The sequence below is a fragment of the Protomyctophum parallelum genome, assembly GCF_964188405.1.
Source record: "Protomyctophum parallelum genome assembly, chromosome: 8".
NCBI lineage: Eukaryota > Metazoa > Chordata > Actinopteri > Myctophiformes > Myctophidae > Protomyctophum > Protomyctophum parallelum.
The window spans coordinates 47,239,686-47,261,720 of record NC_139703.1 but is presented as its reverse complement, the minus strand read 5'-3'; the positions used below and the strand labels follow the sequence as shown (position 1 = coordinate 47,261,720).

The window sequence follows — 22,035 nt, the reverse complement described above, 5'->3', positions numbered from 1 at the left end:
TATATATTTTTTTGCTAAAAGGGTGAAGTGTCTTATATTATTAAAGTGTACTTTAATAATAATCATCATTATATGTATAGCAAACAATTAAAAGTTAAAAAGAGCTTCATTAAATATAAAATCTAAAACATAAAATTGTGCAGCAAGATATAATAGATCATAAAGGAAGGGATACAAGTGTGCGAGAAACATAGAAGACAAAAAGAGTAGGCCTATAAAAATATAAAATCACACCCGTGTGAAGTGAGTGATGCAACTCCGTGTGGGGGTGCCCAGGAAGTCCCTGGAAGATCCACAGGAACATGCCCAGGGTGCAGGCTCGGTTCCGGCGAGCCGCCCCGCGTCCGAAATGGTTGAGAAATGACAGTTACCGTGTGGGGTTCCCCAGGGGATCCCTCTACTGTACTGTACTGTCACACCCGAAATCAGTAACAGTTAATGTGTGCGTGCGTGTGCGCGTGTGCGTGTGCGTGTGCGTGTGCGTGTGCGTGTGTGTGTGCGTGTGTGTGTGCGTGTGTGTGTGTGTGTGTGTGTGTGTGTGTGTGTGTGTGTGTGTGTGTGTGTGTGTGTGTGTGTGTGTGTGTGTGTGTGTGTGTGTGTGTGTGTGTGCGTGTGTGTGTGTTAGGCTGGGCAACAGTGACACTTGGTGGTGAAAACCAACCAAAACTTGTGCTGGACACAGCCAGTCAGCCAGCCACTGCCAGGGACCCAGGGACAGACATATATCTGTCTATTAGCCTCGGTCCCAGGCTTACTTATCTGGCTGCACCACTCAAAACACAAAACAGATTAGGCCTAATCCGGTAGGCCAAGAAAACTAGTGTTTTGAGAAGTGATTGATCTGATCTCCTCAGGCAGCCTGTTAGCCCTGGCCAGAAGGACTGAGTTGGTGGACTCGTGTCTATGGTGGACTCTACTTTTTCTCAATCTGTAGGGGCAGGGCACCTTATTATGAATTATGAATGATGAATGTTTAATTGTTAATTGTTAATTGTTCATTGTTCATTGTTATTTTCCACAAATGATTTAGCCTACTACACATACACAACTCTTTCCCCCTTTTCTTTTCTTTTCTTTCCAAACTGATATTGAGTTGTACTTGAAATGTACTGTTAATAAATCAATCAATCAATCAATCAATCAATCAATCAATCAATCAATCAATCAATCAATCATAAAAAGTAAACGCCCATTTATTTGTAGGGGCGTATATTTTATTTTGAAGTTTTTACCGGATGTTAATTACGTATTTCAATGCACGTGTCAACGCATTTGCCGCAGGCTCTCCGCACGTGAAATGACGTCTAAGACGTCTAAAGCTAGTACGTAATCTTACTTTTATATTGAATATAACCTTAAACCGTACATGTATTGGCAGACCATATCCGTTTAAAAGTGAATGTTGTCATGTGTTGTATTTTACAGGACAAAAACGGGCGAAACGCCTTGGCTTCCGTGGAAAACCAAAGGTAAATTGCTCATGTAGCTAACGTTAGCCAGGAGCCCATGGATGTACAGTAACTGTAACAGAAGTAGCATGCTGTCTACAGTCTTTGGCATACTGATCATTATTTATAAATACAGTAGACTGTTTAGACACAACACACAAGTATGATGAAGTTGACACCATGTGATAGTGGGAATACATTGTTTTGAGCCCCTCTGGACGTTCTGGTAATCGATTGTTATGATGCACTGCATGTGGGAGCTTCAAATGTGTCACTGCTCGCTGGGTTTGACTTGGTTGGTTCTGTGTGGTTCTTAAGCATTACACTTGTTTACAACATGGTCCACCATTTTAAATTAATCAGAAACAGCTATGGAACAGCTGTACAGGTTCAAAATAGTTCTTGTTGATTATCCATCATTTAATTATGCGTGCTTGGTTGGTGGTAGTTGGTACTAGCCTTTAAATTGATCAAGACTATCAGATCTATTTTGATAATCAGATTTTTGTTTAAAGCCAAAGTCAGACTAGATTAATACATCTATGATGTCTTGATCCAAGGCTAGGTTGGTACAATGTTGCTGACAGGCGCATGCCACATATTAGGCTCTGGCCTGACAGCGTGTCGCGTGTTCGAGTCCCGTTCATGACGACCTTTGCTGCATTTCTCTCCCCTTCTCTCTCTCCCTCTTTCCTGTCTGTCTGTCTTCACTAATAACTATCAATAAAGGCCAAAAATATCACAGTTTTCCCAACATGCTAGTTTTGAGACAGTTGGTGTGCCATTTCTCCTCTAAGGCTCAAGACGGAGGAAAGAGTGATGCCTCTGGTCAGACAAATACAGCAGAGCGGTCATCACCATGGCGTGGCAACCAAAGAAATTCAGAAGACACCAGGAGGCAACGGGTGATTTATTTACACTCTTCATCTCTGTTTTAACTAAAAGGATTTTGCATTGTTTTCTTTATTAGAAGCGTTTTGATTATTATTATTATTTTTCTATCAGCTCGAGGCCCTCCAAGAAAAGCAGAAAATCTCAAGAGGACAACAGCTGATGAAAAAAAGGAACTTGTTAACCTTTCAAAATGATATTCAACAACGCCAAAGGCAGTTTGAGCAGAAGGTAATTTCTATCCCCCTTTAAATAAATAAGTCATAATTAATGCATATGTAATAACGTTTTTTCCTTTATATTTGCAGGAGATGGAAATGCAGAATTTAGAGAAGCATGTCAATTTTGAGAGTGAAAGTTCAAGAAAGGCTTATTACAGAGAATTCAAAAAGGTAGGTACAGCTATCTAATACATGTCTAACAACAAGTCCAAGAAGTTGAACACTTTATATAGTGTTGTTTAATAACCCATTTTCTTCATACGTATTAATAATAATATTCTTAACACTTGCCATTATAAGACCAGTGTTGCTGTTGATACATTTTGTAATAAGTGTAATTAAAACCTTGATTTAAAGTAAACTGTCAATCTAGTTACAACTTTCTTGTATGGTTTAATTGACATAATTTGAGTGGAGGTGAGTAGTAGTCATTTTAAACATTTTCTTTGTTTAAGGTGGTTGAGGCCTCGGACGTTATTTTGGAAGTTCTGGATGCACGTGACCCTCTTGGCTGCCGATGCCCTCAGGTGGAGCAGGCAGTCATCCAGAGTGGAACCAACAAGAAAATAGTTCTAGTGCTTAATAAAATTGGTAGGTGGACCAGAGAAATTCACATATCACATAACATGGTTTCTTTCATGATGATTTTACAAGGGTTTTATGTCCATCTGAATTTGATCCAATCCCAGTTACCATTATTCAATAACATTTACTTTGTGTTTCTATATAGATCTGGTGTCAAAGGAAATTGTAGAGAAATGGATCAAGTATCTACGCAACGAGTTTCCCACTGTAGCGTTTAAAGCCTCCACTCAGATGCAAAATAAGAACTTGGTATGCAAGTTTAGTCATTATGCCTTTGTTGTGACTGTTATTCCTTTTTTTGTTATTATTATAGGTATGATTAAATCTATGGAGCAATATTCATATGCAGAAGGTGCAATCCACTTAAACCTTTAATATGTTTTGTTTGTTCCCTCCATGAGCAGCAGCGAAGTAACGTACCTGTGACAAAAGCCACAACAGAGCTCCTTGGTAGCAGTGCTTGCATTGGAGCAGATTGTTTGATGAAACTGCTGGGGAACTACTGTCGTAACGCGGACATAAAGACGGCCATCACTGTGGGTGTTGTAGGTGAGTGCCATATTTCTCGTCTGTCATATTGTTGCTCTACAAAAATCAAGACAGATATTAATGCTGTATAGTGTATAATGACCAACCATCAATGTTTTATAGGTTTTCCTAATGTGGGTAAGAGTAGTTTGATAAACAGTCTGAAACGGGCCCGTGCATGCAGTGTTGGAGCCACTCCTGGGGTGACAAAGTAAGTATAAATTCTGCGATATGTACTGCTAAAGCTCTGCGTGATGTCTCCTTGTACGACTACTATTATCTGATTTGTTCTAGATGCCTTCAAGAGGTGCATTTGGACAAACACATTAAACTTCTAGACTGCCCCGGCATTGTTATGGCAACTTCAACAACCGATGCAGCAATGATTCTTCGTAACTGTGTAAAGATTGAACAGCTTGTGGATCCTCTACCTCCAGTAGAGGCTATATTGCGGCGCTGTAATAAAGCACAGGTATGTGGTTGTTTTTTTTTAAGTTAGGCCATAACTGGTACCTGCCTTTATTATTTATATGTATTGTACATATTGTCACAAATGCAATGTTCCATCCAAAGATCATGGAGCATTACGGAGTTCCAAACTTCCAAACAGCTCCTGAGTTCTTGGCATTGCTTGCCCGACGACAAGGCAAGCTGAGAAAGGGAGGCCTACCTGATCGCGACAAAGCAGCAAAGAGTGTCTTAATGGACTGGACAGGGTTTGTAAAATGCTGCCATTTGTATGTCAAGCATTGAAATAACAAAATCTACTTTCTTCTAATGCGGTCTAATGTTGGCATCTCATGTACATTATGTTGTATAGGGGAAAGATCAGCTACTTTACCCATCCACCAGAAACACACACTCTCCCCACCCATATCAGTGCAGAGATCGTTACAGAGATGGGCAAAGCATTTGACTGGGATGAACTGGAGAAGGGAAATCAGGAGGTATTAGCAGGTTGGTGATGAACAGATTATGCTGAAGGACTCAGTTATTTCTGATAAAAGTGACAATTCATAAGACACATTGTTACATTGCATCTGGGATCTAAATCTAATAAAAACATTGTGCGATAGAAAGGAAAATGTAAGGTAATTTGGCTTGATAAATTTGACCCCAAACGCACTAGTAATTAATCTCATACATTGTTACATGTTTGTATACAATAACTCTTTCAGGATCATCTTGTGTGGATGTCCAAATGGGATTCTGCATGGAATTGAAAACGGCTGGAATGACTGAAGGTGGTCAGGATGAACCAACTTGTGATTTAGAAACGAATGATTGCCTAGAAGAGGAAGAATTTAAAGATGTACCAGAATCCATGGAAGACCAACAAGACCCAGAGGTATGGCACTATTTGAAACGTAGGTGGTTAGCAAAAACCACCTATCATTTTCTAGGTTTTGAAAAGGTTTTCTGATCACCTTTATTCTCTCCCTTTGTTTTTTACAAAATAGTTTGGACCAATGACGGTAGAGATAAAATCTCAGAAGTCAAAGACAAGATCTGTTTCTGCAGATGATGCTGCAGTCAAGACTCTGGATTTGAGGGACATCTTGAAGGTAGACCCTCTTCAACAGGGCCAGGCACTCCTAGCTGCCAGCAAGAAGAGGAAAAAGAAACAGAAAAGAGCAGGTATTAAACATTTGAATTGACAGGTCATACCAGTAGTTGTTATTCTACCAATTAATTTATGTTAACAATTTATTTTTGTTTTACTCTTTGCAGATAAAATTGCAACCAAACTCTCTGATACCTTGACATCTGCAATGAACTTCACATTTTGAATGGTCTGCATTTCTAAATGCTCTGCTAGTACCTTTATCTTATGTGCACATTTAGCCTTTCACACGGTTCACACCGACACTGGACTAAACCAACCTTCTCATTTGGAGCAGTTGGGGGACATTTGTAAACGGAGGTGGGGATTGAACCACAAACTTTGCGGTTCCCAGACGGCCACTCTCATCTCCTGAGCCACTGCCACAAACTGATGAAAATAAAAGATCATATGACTTCTCCATTGACTGGATCTGTTTTGTATCTTCAGTAACATAAATCCCCCGGCATGTACTCCTTTGCAATAGATGTTTTGATTGAAATGTCCAATGACACATTTTTAATTTTACATATTTATTACAATTTGAATAGTTCTCTGTAGCAGGTTCTGAATACTGAAGTAGGCTACATGACATTTAATTGGGGGGGGGAAATAGACAACATGACGGAAATTCCTATCTAAAACTATATCCAGACAGTAGTTGCACAGCTCTGGAGTGTCAACCTGTGGCTGTCTCCTTAGCAGTGGACTCGGTGGACATACTGTTCATTATGAAATTATTACTACAGTAACTACACTGGTTATGGGACATTTGATAGGGTTGGATTGGAAATGATTATAATATTACATTAGAGATTGTGACAAATTTATTTTTTGAATGACATTTGTAGGAGCAGATTATTCTTTTACTCTTGCTGTATATCAGTCTATGACAGTACTTTCGTTACCCTGTGATTAAAACTATTATCAATATCATGGAAGTGATGGAACTAACGAAGTTATATATATTGTCATTAAATTTAAACTGACCCAGTTCGTGTGATATCTACAGTAGAATACCCTGCCTTTCATCAATTATAACCATAGACTGTTACAACAGTTACTGTAGACAACGCATGAGGGTTTAGTTTTATTTTGACGACCACGTAACCTATCCCATGGCTAGGAAACATTTCCGGGTGACGTGCGTCAAATGACCTCAGTGTGGACTAGTAAACAACACGGAGCAGTACAGTTACAGACAGTGCCGTTGTTTCAACACTTTAGTCACATCGAATAACACAAACAATGGCTAAAAAAGCGGAGGATTTTGGTGATTAGTGGAAGAAGTGGTCAAGTTGCACAGATACACCACCACAGTACGTTACTCTTTTACTCTAAATAATTACATAGTAATTACATAGCTAATTTACGCTAACATTAGTTTAATTAAAGCCACTTCCTATTTTCACTTTGCTTTAGCTAGATGATAGTGATAACACCGCTCGTTTCATCGATCTGGTCGACATTTATGTAAAGCTCGGTAAATGTGATCAACTTGTTTAGAAAGTGATAAATAAACGCGTATTGTGACACTTATTATTATTAATAAGTGACATTTTAAAATCAAATCATTACACCAACATTAGCTTCAGCCTGTTAAGCGCGTTAACCAGTAGGCCGCTGTCAAGAGACATACGCTAACATACACATAACCAGCTACCTACTAAGGTGCTCGTGTGGATTAGCACCATGACATGGGGAAGTTAATGGAAAAAAAACATGGTGGCGTTGATGCACAGGTTTAGTGACACCCCCACCCTGACCAAATTTGAATAACATGTTGGAACAAGGGGAGGTGTGGATGTTGTCTGTTTGGTCTGTAATAATAGGTGCAGGACTAGTTTTCTGACTAGACTAGTTTTTGTTATGTTTTCGTTGATGTGTCATATAGATGGGGAAATGCAGCTAGGCCCTATTGTAAACAAGTGTAATGCTTTATGGTGTCGTCCACTCACTGTTAACAGTTTTTGTATTGAGTTGTACTTACATGTACTGTAATTCTGCAAATTGTAAAACCAAACCAATCAATCAATCAAAAGTGGCGACATAGATTTTGTTTTTTAGAGAAGATTTGTTAATTTATGTGTAACTGTGTGACCAGCACGGACAGTAGTAACCTCGATCATGGTCTGACAGCACACAATCACATAAGAAAAAGCCGTTTGGCCCAAGCTTTAGCTGTGTTTACCCTTCTATGGCATGTCAAACTATCTGCTTTGAAAATGACCCTTGTATTGGCCTTTGGTTGTATTAAAGTTGTGACTGTAACAATCATCTATTGCCTGTTATTACAGGCAATATGTTTTCTTGCCTCATTAATAATAATGTTATTGTTGATTGATCCCAATAGGCTTTTTTGACGGGTATAATGCACCTGAAGTTAATGGCATTACTTGTGGTTGTGTTTCCTTTTTGTATTTCTATGTGTGCCAGCTTGAAGTCTACTGTACAGAAGCTGTTGGTATCCGGAGAACTCGCCTGTTTACCAACTCACCGCGATTTAGTGTATTTTAGTTTTACTTCACCTTCATTTAAATTGCATTGAATTGAGAGAGAGAGAGAGGATAGTTGTTTAGAGTTAATAATACTAGATCATTGGTATTCACACACTCACCTTTTTATCATCATGTAGCTGACCATTTAATTGCAGAAAATAATTGGATCACTTTGGAAATGAACTATAACATCTGTGAGTTTGACATACTACACTGATGAAGACATTGATGAAGATCTTTCGCCGTGGCGACTTGGTAAACTTGCGAGTTCTCCGTTATCCAAGCTGTCCATGCTAGACTAGTACACAGTAATAACTAAGACTCAGTTCAACAGTGATTACCTTTAGCTATTAGCTAAATATCTGCTGTGAAAAGGTTCTTAGTTGAGTACATTTCCGATGCCAATTAATCTAAAAACAACTAGAATCGGCCAATACCGATGTGTTTGCCGATTAATCTCCCATCAACTAAAACCTTTACACTTAGTAAGCTTGGTCAGGGTCAGCCCTGTCTTTGGTCCTACTGAAAATAGCCGATTTACAAGCTCAGCCTTTTTTGTTTGCACTTGTCTTTCAGTTTCATCCCTAGATCTTGTTTCATTCATACACTCGCCATGTCGTCACGTGTGCTGATGCGGCAGCAGTTGATGCGGGAGCAGGCCCAGGAGCAGGAGAGACGTGAGGCCCAGCATCAGGCCTCTGTCTCTCAGCTCAAGCCTTCTGACTCCACTCCAGCTATCTCTGTCACTCTGCCTCCAAACGCCGCTCGTCCACCTCCAGCACAGGTGCCCGTGGAAGTGCTGAAAGTAAGTTTATTTTTTTTACACTTTTTTAAAAATGATTAAACATTGACAAACATTGACACAAGTGGCTGGCAACATTAGTGTTATTTAGAGCTTTGCATAATATTATTTTATGTTCAATGCTGATTATATTTGGTCAAGTTGGAACTCCCCGATAGTAACACATGGAAGCTGTGTTGTATAATTATGATAACCTAGCCCGCAAGCAACTCTAGATTCTATTTTTTTATATCTGGAATCTAGAGTTGCAACGTCAACCCTTGACAACCCATACTGTACATCCAAACATAAAAGTCCTATCTGATTGTATTAAACAATGTTAAACTCACTAACATTGCAGCTGTACGGAAAAGCTTTAATTATCCTCTTTCTATCTGCAAAGTTTTTGTTTCATAATAATCCACTGTACATGTTATGAGCTACTTTCTGTCAATAAATCTTTCTGAAGTGTTGGAACCACTATTATGCTGTGACGGGGAGGTTCAGTTAGCAACTATAGTGTTTTTTTCCAGAATCAGATTCAGCCATTTACGGTACTCCCTGCCGTTCATGTCACACCAACAACACCAGTAGATGTGGTATCACAATATTATACGACAGTCCCTTGTGTGTTATTGCTTAATTTTTTGATTAGACTGATTTTCTCAATTTTTTTTATTTTTAGGTGCAATCCCACCTGGAGAACCCCACTAAGTACCACATCCAGCAGACGCAGAGGCATCAGCTGAAGCAGTATCTGTCCACCACTCTGGGAAACAAAGTATTCACTCAAACCCTGGTGGTTTCCCCCGTGCCACAGTCCAGTTCAGCCCCAGAGATGGGTCCTACAGCTAACAGTGTTAGCAGTGTTCCCAACAGTCCCATGGCTCTGCTCAACCTTGGATCCAACAAAGAGGAAGTATGGGATATTATTTTATAAATTTATACCATTGGTACATTTATTTATCTTCAGTGGGGTGTGTTGCTCTACAAAGGTTCCACATCCTCTTTAGTCCTTTTACGGAAGTTAAATGTCCCAAAGTACTGTTCAGTTCTTGCTCAATTGTGATTTATTGTCTCCACCAGGGCCAGGCCTCCTACAGATTTCATCCAAACATAACGCAAATCGGACACATTATCACTATAGTCGCGATCAAGACGGATCTGTCAGAGGTTTCATATTCCATCTTGATTGGTTAAGAAAGGAGTTTTGAAAGGCAGAGGCAGAAATGCCACCCTTTTCATATAAGCCTATTATTACGTCACCACAACGCAGATTTTTGCTATTTCTTTTTTACTCGTACATTTTGTCCAATATCACCCAAATCGGTACAATAGACACATTGGGCTGTATTTTGCGTGTCTTAAGTACCAGGTCTTATTACTTAACTTAAAACCTGGAGGCGTGGTCAATGCTCTTTGGCCACTCAGAATAGCCAAATGGCATTGATCACGCCTCCAGGTCTTAAGTTAAGTTGAATTCCGAACATTGCTGCCCCACAATAGCCTACCTGACCTGGCGGAGCCGGAGACCTGCTCCGAGGAGTACCTTTATTAGTTTGTTCTGTAATGATTTGCCGAAGGTCCCACTCTGACGATGCATGCCTTCTTCTGTCATCTTACTCTTGTTGGCCTGGTGTCACAATATGATGATAAATACTGCACCAACAGCATAATGATATCAGCACCTCACTTACACACTGTTCCCTCCTTTATGATTAGCCTTTAACCTAAACGGTTATATACATTACATTTAAGGCCATTTTATGGAGAGAAAAAAGGTGTATACAAATTAACAATTTGTTTAAAATTTCAATTAAAGAGATGTGTTTTTTTGCTCTGCTTTCCCTCCAGCTTGACGATGTAATCGACAACATCATTAGTCTAGAATCAAGCTTCAATGATGACATCATGTCATTAATTGATTCAGGTCTTCAATTGCCTAGCACGGTATGGACAACATGTATTTATTAGACCATCATTACATGTCTTAAGCTGCCGTCACAGGATATGCGTTCCTTCTGTACAATTTACAATTTACAATTTAGGCATTTAGCAGACGCTCTTAATCCAGAGCGACTTACATTTAAGCAAGAACAAAAGCATGGGAATACATCACATAAAAACATTTATCATGAAACATGCGTAAGCTAAGAAAGTAACAGTGGAATATCTATATAATGAAACTATACATACACTATACATATAAACTATACATATTTACTACTATGCTATATGTACTATGGCGTGCTATGACTAGTAAATGTAGTTTGCTATAATGAATGGTGTTAATGAATAGTATAGTATTATTCCATATAGAATATTGTTCTTTGAGTGGAATGGCTCTGTTCCATTTGGAATTCTGAAATGAATGTTCAGTGTTGTAGGAGTAAATATATACTTTTGGCACTCAGTTACTATTCGTCAGGGAAGTGTTTGCTGGGCGGGGTAGGCTATCAGTGGAGGCATGTTGGAGAGAAGCATCACAGAATGTTGTGCTCTTCAAAATTATCAATTGACCTGCTGCTAGTTTTGTCAAAGAAAAGGGGCTTGTATACATTTTGAGAGAAAACGGAAAATGAGGATTATGGTTTTGTTGTTGGATGAAAGGAGAAAGAAGCAATGTAAGGTAAATATCTTATGATTTGGACATCATAGTTGGACATTCATAGTTTGGTGTGTGAACATTGAGAAAAGTGTCATTTATAGTACATTTTGAGAACTGCTCTATGTGGTTTATATGAACCAATATTTTAAAATACTTTCTTACCTTGCATGTATCAAAATATTTTGGCATGAGGCAGGCTAGTAATGCCTTTGTTCTGGTGCTGCAGAGGTCTATTTTCTTAAACTATAATTCTGCATTAACCATAGAGGAATTGAGAATACAAGTAGCATTCTTTCTCACTATCAGGGGACTTTTCTTTATTGTGCTTCATTGTCCATTTTGATTGCCTATAATACAACAATACGTGTTTCTTGTAGCTCCCTGGGAATCTATTGGATGTCTACCATAGCCCTGGAATGGCAACACCTACTCTCACTGCCAGCAACTCCTGCCCTGCTGATCTTCCAAACATTAAAAGGGAATTCACTGGTACAGTAAAAAAATATATAAACTTATACCTTATACCTATTCTACTATTTGTGGATGCATGCTTTTCAGAAACCGTCAACCTCACAATAACTTGTTTTTCAGATACTGATGCCAAAGCTCTAGTGAAAGAAAGGCAGAAGAAGGACAACCATAACCTTAGTAAGTTATTTTTTGTTTAGAATAGATCCTTTAAGGCCTTTAAATTTTTGTAATGGCAGACAGTGGAGACCAGCCAGATTCAAACCCACACACATTGCAGTGAGAATGCAACATGTACTTTGTCTGAAAGACTAAAGAGCAAACATTTTGTTGTCTGTATCATTTCCCTATTTTCTTTACCCCACTAGTGTCTGACTACTTCTTAGATGTGGAAGTAAAATTGTACTGTTCCTTCTTTCTCCCAACTGCCTGGTTACTCCTGCTTGTGTACAGTTGAGAGGAGGCGGAGATTCAACATTAATGACCGCATAAAGGAGCTGGGAGCTATGATACCGAAGTCTAGTGACCCGTGAGTGATGTCTTGTTAATTTGCTCTCAGGATAACTTTGCATAGCAAACAAAACATACTCTCCCCATGCCTTCGGCCTGGTGGAGACAATTATTTGAAATTCTGAGTAACCAAACAATTTGAATAATCCTTGAACTGTATGTAGTAGTAGTAGGTAGTAGTGAAAGTGAAAACCCACCTCTTCAGACTCCATCATGGCCCGTAGCACTTGCCCTAGCCCCGACATTTTTATGTAGACTTAGATAGCATTTTATGTAGACTTATAGCATTTTTATGTAGACATAGCACTATAAAGTATACATGCATAGTTCATGATAACTACTTTTTATGTATGTGATGTATTGCTGTATTGCTGCCACTGCTGCAACATTTGCTGCCACTCATTACAGGGAGCAGCGGTGGAATAAAGGCACCATTCTGAAAGCTTCAGTAGATTACATCAGGAAGTTGCAGAAGGAGCAACAGAGAGCCAAGGAGGTGGAGATGCGCCAGAAAAAGCTAGAGCATGCAAACCAGAGTCTTATGCTACGTATCCAGGTGAGAAATCGACTGCCATTGTTATTCAAAACACATTTGAATAAAGCCCTTTGGGCGCCAGTGTACTCGGGAGCCACACAAGCTGGGAACAATGCAATCGGGACTACATAACCACCATAAGTTACACATATAACCTGATGTAGTCATTTTACATGATGTCTGACATCCCACATGTTCTCACACTTATACAGGGGTGAGGACACATGTCTTACCATGTGTAATATAACTTGGAGTTGTTGTGTGGGAATAATAAAATAAGTCCCCCTTCTGTTTAACCTAGAACTGGAGGTGTAGAACTTGGGGTCATGTGATCAGTGACATCATGTCGGTGTACTCTTTGGCCTGCAGAGTACACAGACGTGATGTATAGTAATGACATAGTTCGATGTTGAAAATGAGTGGTATTCCCCTTTAAGCAGACAGGTTGTGTTGGCCAATCAGGGACCGACACCCCTACAAACAGAGATTTGGTGCGTCCTCTGCAGACAAGTGGACAGACTGATATTTGTGGTGTTTTGTGAAGTAAACCATTTAGACTGGGAAGCCCTATACGTAACTATACCTTTCAATCCTGGAATTCCCTTGTACATCTATTATATGTACAGTATATAGCAACATACATTTAAAAAGTTTTTCAGCAAACTTTTAGGTCAGGATTTAGAGGTTAATGTACAAAGATCTACTCAATTCAGGGAAATAGTTAAAGGCACACTGCCGATTTATTTGATCAGAATCCTATCATAAGTTCATATCAGGCCGTGAGATCTATAGCGCCCTTTGTTGGTGTTTTGCTCAGGAACTGGAGATGCAGGCACGGCTCCACGGCCTCTCAACCTCCACCATGTCTGGGCTGAGCTCGGATCCGTCCCTGCTCCATCAACTGCAGGTATCCCAGAGTGGCCAGCCTCTTTTGCCCAGTGCGGGAGGAGCCTCCCAGAACCTCCTGAATCTGGGATCATCAGCCATGGGACAGACCGTCCCCGCCTCCTTCCTCTCCCCGCCCTCCTCGGACTCCCCAGCCGGTGTCACCATCAGCAGTCCCTTGGATCTGGGTAGCCTGAGCTTTGCTGAGCTAGATGACCCCTCTGCCCCAGCACTCTACCCAGATGTGGGCTTGGGGGACATTCTCATGGACGACGGATGCACCCTGTCTCCGGAGGGCGGGGTACTAGAACAGGCACTGTTTTCTCCTTTGTCACCCGGTGCCTCCCAAACGAGCAGTCGTAGGAGCAGCCTTGATATGGACGAAGACTTGTGACAAGGTCAAAGTAGTACTGTAGTCCCATGGACAGAAGGACAATGTATTTAGGGACACGAATGCAGTCTGCAGCCTGCAGTCTGTCCTTGGATACGATGAGTAGACTTGGTGAACTGTATCATTGAACTTGGAGTAGTAGCCAACAAGTAGGATCAAAACTGTGATTCCTGTATCAGCAGGAAATACATTATCTTCTTAAGTTTTCTGCTCTACTTATGTTCATACTTGGATCTGCTCAGATGATTGTTTGGCTCATAAATGCAATCTTGTGAAGATGGAATGTTGAGGAATGGGGCATGGGCTTAGCAATAAGATTAATTAATTCCTTTTTTTAGTTTTCCTTCAGATAATTAATAATTAAGAGAAATATAGCTTGAATTTACTATTTATAATTTTAGGGATGAAAGCCTTGAGGTTTATTTTTATTAATATTGGCATGACAAACTAAGAGATTCCATATTTATGTGTGTGTGTGTGTGTGTGTGTGTGTGTGTGTGTGGGTGTACACTGTACATACAGTATATGTACTGTTTGTATGTGTATCTGTATGTATATACACACGCACACACACACTCACTATCTATAGTATACGCTGTGTGTGTGTGTGTGTGTGTGTGTGTGTGTGTGTGTGTCAGAGGTCGTGCTAGGATTTTAAGGATTTTTATGTATTCATGACGAGCAGGTGCATAAATGCAGCTTAAAGGCTTCAGATGGGGAGCGAGTGACGCGATGATATTTTAGATTGAACTATTTGAACATAAATGAGTAATATACAAATATATATACCGTACACATATATACACACACACACACACACACACACACACGTGAAGGTTCATTTCGCACAAATACATTAATAAGTGACCATTATCAATGCATTGAGCACATGCATTGAGCACAACCATCCGTAATGGATTCTCAATAATACATTGCGAGTTGGTGTTGCTATAACGCACTCTCGCATTACATCGCAATCAATTGCGTTTGAACATATTTTCCAATCAAAGGGCACTGCATAAAAAAATGGGCCCTTCAGATTAACCCTTCATAATGTGGCTCAGCTGACCTTTTAAGGCAATATATTATAGGCTACTTACAGGTTATAATGGTGTAGCTAATAGTGATTGCTGTCCGTGTGTCTGGTTGGTACAGCTTTGGGATAGATCAGCGGTCCCCAAACTTGATTGGGGATTCTATGATTATGGCAAATAATCACAGAATGTCACTGCACTGAGACATGCATGCAGCTGCCGTATACGCCCACGGCTGCTCTATACATCTCCTTACAACAGTGTTTTCCCGGATTTTGCTCTTTTTTTTTTTTTTTTAAGATATTTTTTTGCGGCTTACGCCTTTTATTGATTTTTTAAGGGATAGAAAGTAGGCTGACAGGAAACGGGAGAGAGATGGGGGGATGACATGCGGTAAAGGCCGTGTCGGGTCCGGGAGTCGAACCCGCGGCACACCGCGACTGGATCACCAGTCCGGTGCCCAGACCGTTACGCTACGGCCTGGGCCCCGGATTTTGCTCTTTGTGCTAAATAACCAGAATGACCCTTTTCATGTCACGCACCCGGCCTAGAGGGCGTTGGCGCACCATAAGAGGTGCACGGCACGCACCACAGTTTGGGAACCCCTGCGATAGATGATTAAGCATTTGTGAGACTTTTCAGTCCAAGTGGTAATGTTTTATAATTAATGTTGTGTTTCACCTGGATGTGACCATCGCAGTGTGGATAGCTGTTGTGAAGAGTCTTTGGGCATCCGTGTTGGATGTTTAATCTTCAAATGCATGTGCATTGTTGTTTGTGGTAGGACAACTTGCCAATTTTACTCACCAGTGCCCTCTCGTTGGAAAATGACCTATTCTAACTCGTAATGATTTGACTTGTTTTGAATACAAACTTTATATCCTGACAGGCGCTCTGCCATTTCGACTCCATCGATAACAACGACAACTTTACAGCAACAACTCTCACAATAAAGTAGCCTCGATACCCAGGCTTTCATTTTCGTCCGTGCAAAAAATTAAAGCCTGGAGGAACACATTGGCCGCTTTGGGCTAGAAGTGGGAGTCAACCCTTCCGGGTGGGCATCGCTCCAAATGATGTGACGTAGCGCTGCACTAGGGGGGAGGAGGGGCCGGGGCTGACGGACAGATCGGTGAGATCCAATCAGTGCGTGCGCAAATCCCCGCCGCGACCCACCCCTCTAGACCAGAAACCTACAATAAATTGTCTCCTGTTAACCTCCCAATGCAGCACATTTTACACAGGTTATTATTAAAGGTAGTGTAAGGGATTTTCTTTGATTAAAATAAGTGTTAAATAGCTATAAAATGTTTGTTCAGTGACATGATTCTCCATGTCTCTCCAGCTGTTACTCCACCTCTTTATTATATAGAACATAATGTTCAGGTCAGCCTACCAATTGTATCCAATCAGGATAAGATAACTCAGTACATACAGATTGGAAGTGATGACACAAAGAAATGAACAGACAAATTTGGAACTGGAACACTAAAAATTAAGCTGATATATTATTATTATGCTCTCATGATTGGCTGAAATTTTGTAGCCATCCTGAAAATATATTTTCTGTTTATTAAAGAGCTGGAGAGACAGGGAGACCCCTATAACCGAACAAACACTCTATAGCAATCAAAAAATATCACTTACCAGGAAATGTGTGTAACTTAATAGAGAGTATATGTGTTTGTGGGCGAGAGAGCTTGCGAAGTAGAGATTTAAAATGTGCCAGGTTTGTGGTGATAATTATTATAATGAACTGCTGTGTCATTGTCAACCAGTCAGGATGTCTGGAGAGATTATATTTTCCGGTCTCTGTCATAAACAATAACCGACAATTACCGGACTAACGCAACCTCTGGTATGTATATACTGTACATGGCCTATATATTTTCCCCCTTTTTTTCTACTGACTGGAATCAGGGTTTAATGGCAGCAAGTGCATGCTCATTTTCATTGGGGTTTTCTGACTAAAGGTTAATTTATTCAGGAAAGTGTTATGCAAATTGTTTCTGTTGAGCAACATGTCGTGTGAAACTTTTTCGCCAAAGCATTATTTGGCATTATGTTACCAAAGGGATATCCATAAAGTGAATTGGCACACATTTGCAAAGTAATAATTAAAATCGGAGAATATTTAACTTTGATTTACATTTATAACATTTATATTGCACCTTATTTTATGGTAGTTTATGCATTTTATGAAAGATGTCCATTGTAATACTGAGTCAAGACCTGACACCCATGTTGCTTGCATTTAACAAACAATAATAAATGAGAGGAATCTCTCTCGCTGCTGCAGCTAGTTAGCCAAAGCAGGACAACCATTCAGAGTAGCCAGAAATATATTTCTGCATTTTATTTTTGATTACGATCAATTTAAGTGAATAGAACTGCTTGTAAGTATAACCTATAAATGCAGAATATGCCATTTCATTATAGTAATGTAGAGCATTTGATATTTTTTACTAGATTGACAATAATTGACAAGTACTTTCTCCTGACTAACAGCTGTGTTTTTGTGAGTCAGTGTACAAAGTCTATCAATCTCATTGATAGGAAGGCTTTGTTTTTTTGTACTCACAGTAAAGGCTAAGCCTAATTTATGCTTCAGAAAAAATGTGTTGTGCAACATACAGAAATTACCTGTTTTCTGAAGAAAGGGTAATTTTTGTCTAACAACATTTTTGCTGAAGTGTATATTGGACTAAATATGTGAATGGATTGTTAATCATTATTGTATGAACTAGGGGGGCTTTGGCCATCTTTAAAGCAACCACTATCCTCAAGTCTTTCATTTTGAGTTCTGTTTGTTGTGTGAAACCTAAAACAAAATATTCTGTGTGACAGCCATTACCATTGGAACGGCATTGAATACAACAGTATGTACCTGCTTATGTTGAATGTGTTTTGCAGAAGAATTACCCACGTGTCGTTTGTTTTGTTTTTAACATGGATGTGTTTGTGCACAGTTTTACTAATGAATTCGCTTTTTTAACAAATCTTTTAAAAGTGACACTTGAATTTTATAGTATATTGTGAGCTGTGAAAATATGAAAACAAGTATATGAAAGCAGAATATAAATACTACACTACCATTCATCTTACAGCAGATGAGTTGTGAATTACTCTTATAGTGGATGGTTCTGTTGATTTTCTATTGTTACTATTGTTACGTTCATTTGTTCTGTCATTGATTGGTTGCTTCCTAGAGCCCGATTTATACTGTATACATCACAGTGTTGCAGACCAAAACTAGCTGTAATATTATAGCTATACAATAGCTAATATATATAGCTAACAACTCAACTCATGGAAGCTTATAGATCTGTTTTTCTTTTGTCCACAACACTGTCGTACTTGTACTACAGAGCATAAATTTGGCATTACAGATAAGAAATTAGAACAATTTCTATATATCCACTCCACTTATCCTCCACTTAGAGGCACTTTGAAGGGATTGCAGTTTCATCCCAGTAGATTTGATGATCAAAGTTATTCACTGCTCTCAATGAACTGTAAAATGGAGATGTGCTGCTAATTGTTTTGCACCTGGTCCCATAAGGTTTTCAACAGCTCTTTAGTCACTCTTAGTTGTGCTACCCAAAGTTTTCCATTACTTAACCCTACTGGCACATTTATATTGAGTGCTAAATGGACTGTTCATCATAGAAGTTCCTACACTTATTCAGGACAGGCATCTTGTTTTTTTGTCTTACCAAAATGGCTTTTAGACATGTTTTGTGAAATAAAGGAGTGGCATCCTTCCTTGTGTAAATATGTTTATTTGCTAGTGGTTAATGGAAGAGCATTTGAGATATTTCCATGGCCAGGTCCAGACACTCTGTAGCCTGTATACAGCACTCACACAGACAGTCACATAAGCAGGTGCACTCTCCCAGACAGCTACAACAGTTGGCATGGTAAGGGTCCATTAAAGGCTCCAGCGTGGCACTCTCACAGCCACACAGGGTCGTTAGACAGACATTACACCCTCTCACTGAGGCCCACATACAGTCCAGTGGCTGGCAGAACAGGCATGCCAAGAGGAAGGATGCACATGGATCTCATGGAAAGAAAGAAAGGTTGTGAACAGGAGAGTGGACAGACTATACAAGAAGAGCGCTTCAAATACAAGAAAGGGCACAATAGAAGCTGAATACATTGAACAAATCTAAGAGAAATGTATTGTTTGATCTCAAAATATAAATGTATTTGTGTCATCCAGAGTTAACCGCGCATAAGCCCCATATACTTTGTTGTACAACCCATGGTGAAAATAGTTGATCTACAAGCTCACAATGAGCTTGACACATTATGAGCTTGTAGATCTGCAATTTTTTATCTCCTATAATAACATGCCCAAAATAGGGACGGTTAATGGTTAAATGGTTAGTGTTCTTACCATCCACATCTGACTGCTGGGTCTGGGCTGTAGATGTGTTGTCGATGCTGCGCTTGCTCCTGCTAATCGATGTGCATGACTGACTCATTTCATAAACTGAACAGTTGCCTTTGGAAGATGGCAGCAGTGACCATAAAGGCTTAGGTTGGTCTTTCTCCACAGACAAAGATGGCAGCAGTGAACATAGAGGCTTTGGTTGGTCTTCCTCAATCTGCACAGACCAAGATGGCAGCTGTGAACATAGAAGCGTGGGTTGGTCTTTTTCCACAGACCATGGCAGCTGTGAACATAGAAGATTGGGTCGGTTTTCCTCCATAGACCAAGATGACAGCAGTGAACATTGAGGCGCCTTGTGTAGGTCTTTCTCCACAGACCATGACGGCAGCAGTGAACATAGAGGCTTGGGTTGGTCTTTCTCCACAGACCAAGGGCCGCAGATGATCAATGCTCTGTTTACGCCACATGTAATATTCTGCTGCATTTCGGAATCAGCTGGGATGTTTGAACCTACTGGTAAAGAGAATCATGGTGCACAGACAATAGTGGTTTAGTGCACATTTGTGTGTAATGTCTTTGTTCATATTGAGAGAATAATAATAAGTCGCATACATTTACCGTGACATGAGGTTTGGTAGAAGCTTTCATTTACACAGATGTCAGTTAAAGACATTTTACTCTCATGAGGTGTCTCCTCTGACAAAAGTGTATATTCAGTCATTGACTCTGGAAAAAGTAACAATGGCCGGGTGTCATTATTAAGAGCAGAGGTTAACATCATTGATGGCTACACACTATCCTTAGTGTTAAGAGCATACAAATGTAACCAGACTGAACCATGCATACAACAAGGACTTTTATATGGTAATTTATATGGTAGATATTTATTGTAAATATACCTGTTTGACTCATTGTGGAGTTATGCAGTGTATTTGGTGAATCACACAATGTTGGTTTGTCCTCACTTTCCTCATCCATGACCACGAACACAATGTTGTCATCCATCTGTTCCATCTACTTGAATGTCTCGGAAAAACATGAAGGATGACCAATCAAGGGGGATGTGGAGGATAGGCCTACATTCTTTCAAAATCACCTGCATTTTGAAGGTGTGATAGATTAATAAAATAAAAAAAAATAGAAAACTCCAGACAGTCAACTCTTTTCTTTTCAAAATCTTTTTATTCAGGTTTTTTATAACAGAAGCCCAGGGGCCAGGGGCAAGTATTAAACAGACATAATAAAATATAAAAATAAAACTCAATCCCTATATCCCACCCTCCCCCCACCCACAATCCCAAGGATAGTCGGAAAAACAGTCTGGAGAAAAAAGGGGGGAAAAAGTTTCTATATACACGTACACAAAAATACAACATGCATACACAATTACAAAAAAAGATCATAGCAGAGCAGATTTTGTTTCTGTTGTGGTTTGGCGCTGGCTGAGGCATAGGCACGGCACACTATGCAGTTTGTGTGTTGTGGTAGAATGTCATAAACGGGTCAACTCTAAACAATAGACTAAATTGGCAAAACAAATTTGTTTTTCATTTTGACTCTTAATTGTCCACAACATTATCAACAGTAGATTATTAGACATTTGGTTGTAAAGCTCTGTTTTAATTTACATTTCTAAAAGCTCATAGGCTATACAAGCATATTAGTCATTTGAAACCTGTGAGGCTTTATATTATGCTGTATTATTTTCTCATTTCTATCCTGTCACAAAGCTGTATCACACATACTGTTCTCCTGAAGCTATAACTGGGATGGTTCATAGTTTGGGGTAGGCTATATAGCTTTAGATTATGTGCAGAATTAATGAAAATCACTATATGGTCTATGGCGAAATGCCCCATATGCCCCATATATCAATTGATTAATTTAAAGCTACAATCCAAACATTTTATGTCTGTTGATTGTCTCAATGTCTCCGTGTCCTGGTCCTTTTTATATTTCATTACCCAAGATAACTCTGTCATACAAATTGGTTAACTATTGTTTTATTCATTAAAATAGGTGCTGTATTGTAAGGCTTTAAGCAAATCATTCTTCATCCACTAAGTGTAACTTAAATGTTTGTCATGCTGTATCAACCTAACAAGACCCACAATGAGATCTTTACAGGGAAGCCTGTCAGCAAAGAGTAATCCTATTGGAAAATGCAGAGATGTTTATCTATATCTATTATTAATGACCACTTGGAAAACATTTAGAATGTGGATAAAGACCCACACAAAGAAATGCGTTGAGGATGGAAATGCAGAGAACCTGTACACTTCCACCGATTGCCTTCTTGGCTGTGGATGCTGCACTACAGTCAATACTTTGTAGGGGGGGGGGGGGGGGGAGTGGAAATAGTGGCCACTCCAACATTCTGATGCTCTGGTGAATATAGTTATGCAGATGTGAATGAATCTGAGCTAAAAGTCTTGCATTTATTATTATTATTATTATTATTATTATTATTATTATTATTATTATTATTATTATTATTATTATTATTATTATTATTATTATTATTTGTACAGCTATATGTGATATATGTTACTACTACTACTACTACTAATACGAATAATTATGCTGATTATTGTTTAATTAAGTGCATAAAGCAAAAGTAAATGTATATATTCATATGGTACTGCTGTAG

The 22,035-nt window shown here is 39.4% G+C and overlaps 1 protein-coding gene across 1 annotated transcript; it reads left to right on the top strand.

Moving 5' to 3' along the window:
• Positions 1-1,280: 1,280 nt before the first annotated feature.
• Positions 1,281-18,119, top strand: LOC310862731 (uncharacterized protein). The gene is given in 22 exon segments (XM_083770794.1): positions 1,281-1,322; positions 1,426-1,469; positions 2,246-2,353; positions 2,454-2,570; positions 2,648-2,731; positions 3,016-3,151; positions 3,291-3,394; positions 3,550-3,694; positions 3,797-3,884; positions 3,968-4,148; positions 4,151-4,389; positions 4,494-4,630; positions 4,852-5,021; positions 5,134-5,311; positions 8,344-8,579; positions 9,241-9,474; positions 10,410-10,505; positions 11,541-11,652; positions 11,755-11,811; positions 12,085-12,160; positions 12,550-12,697; positions 13,494-18,119. Coding segments are annotated over 22 exon segments (3,177 nt in total). The 5' UTR covers positions 1,281-1,297; the 3' UTR covers positions 13,956-18,119.
• The last annotated feature ends 3,916 nt before the right edge of the window (positions 18,120-22,035 follow it).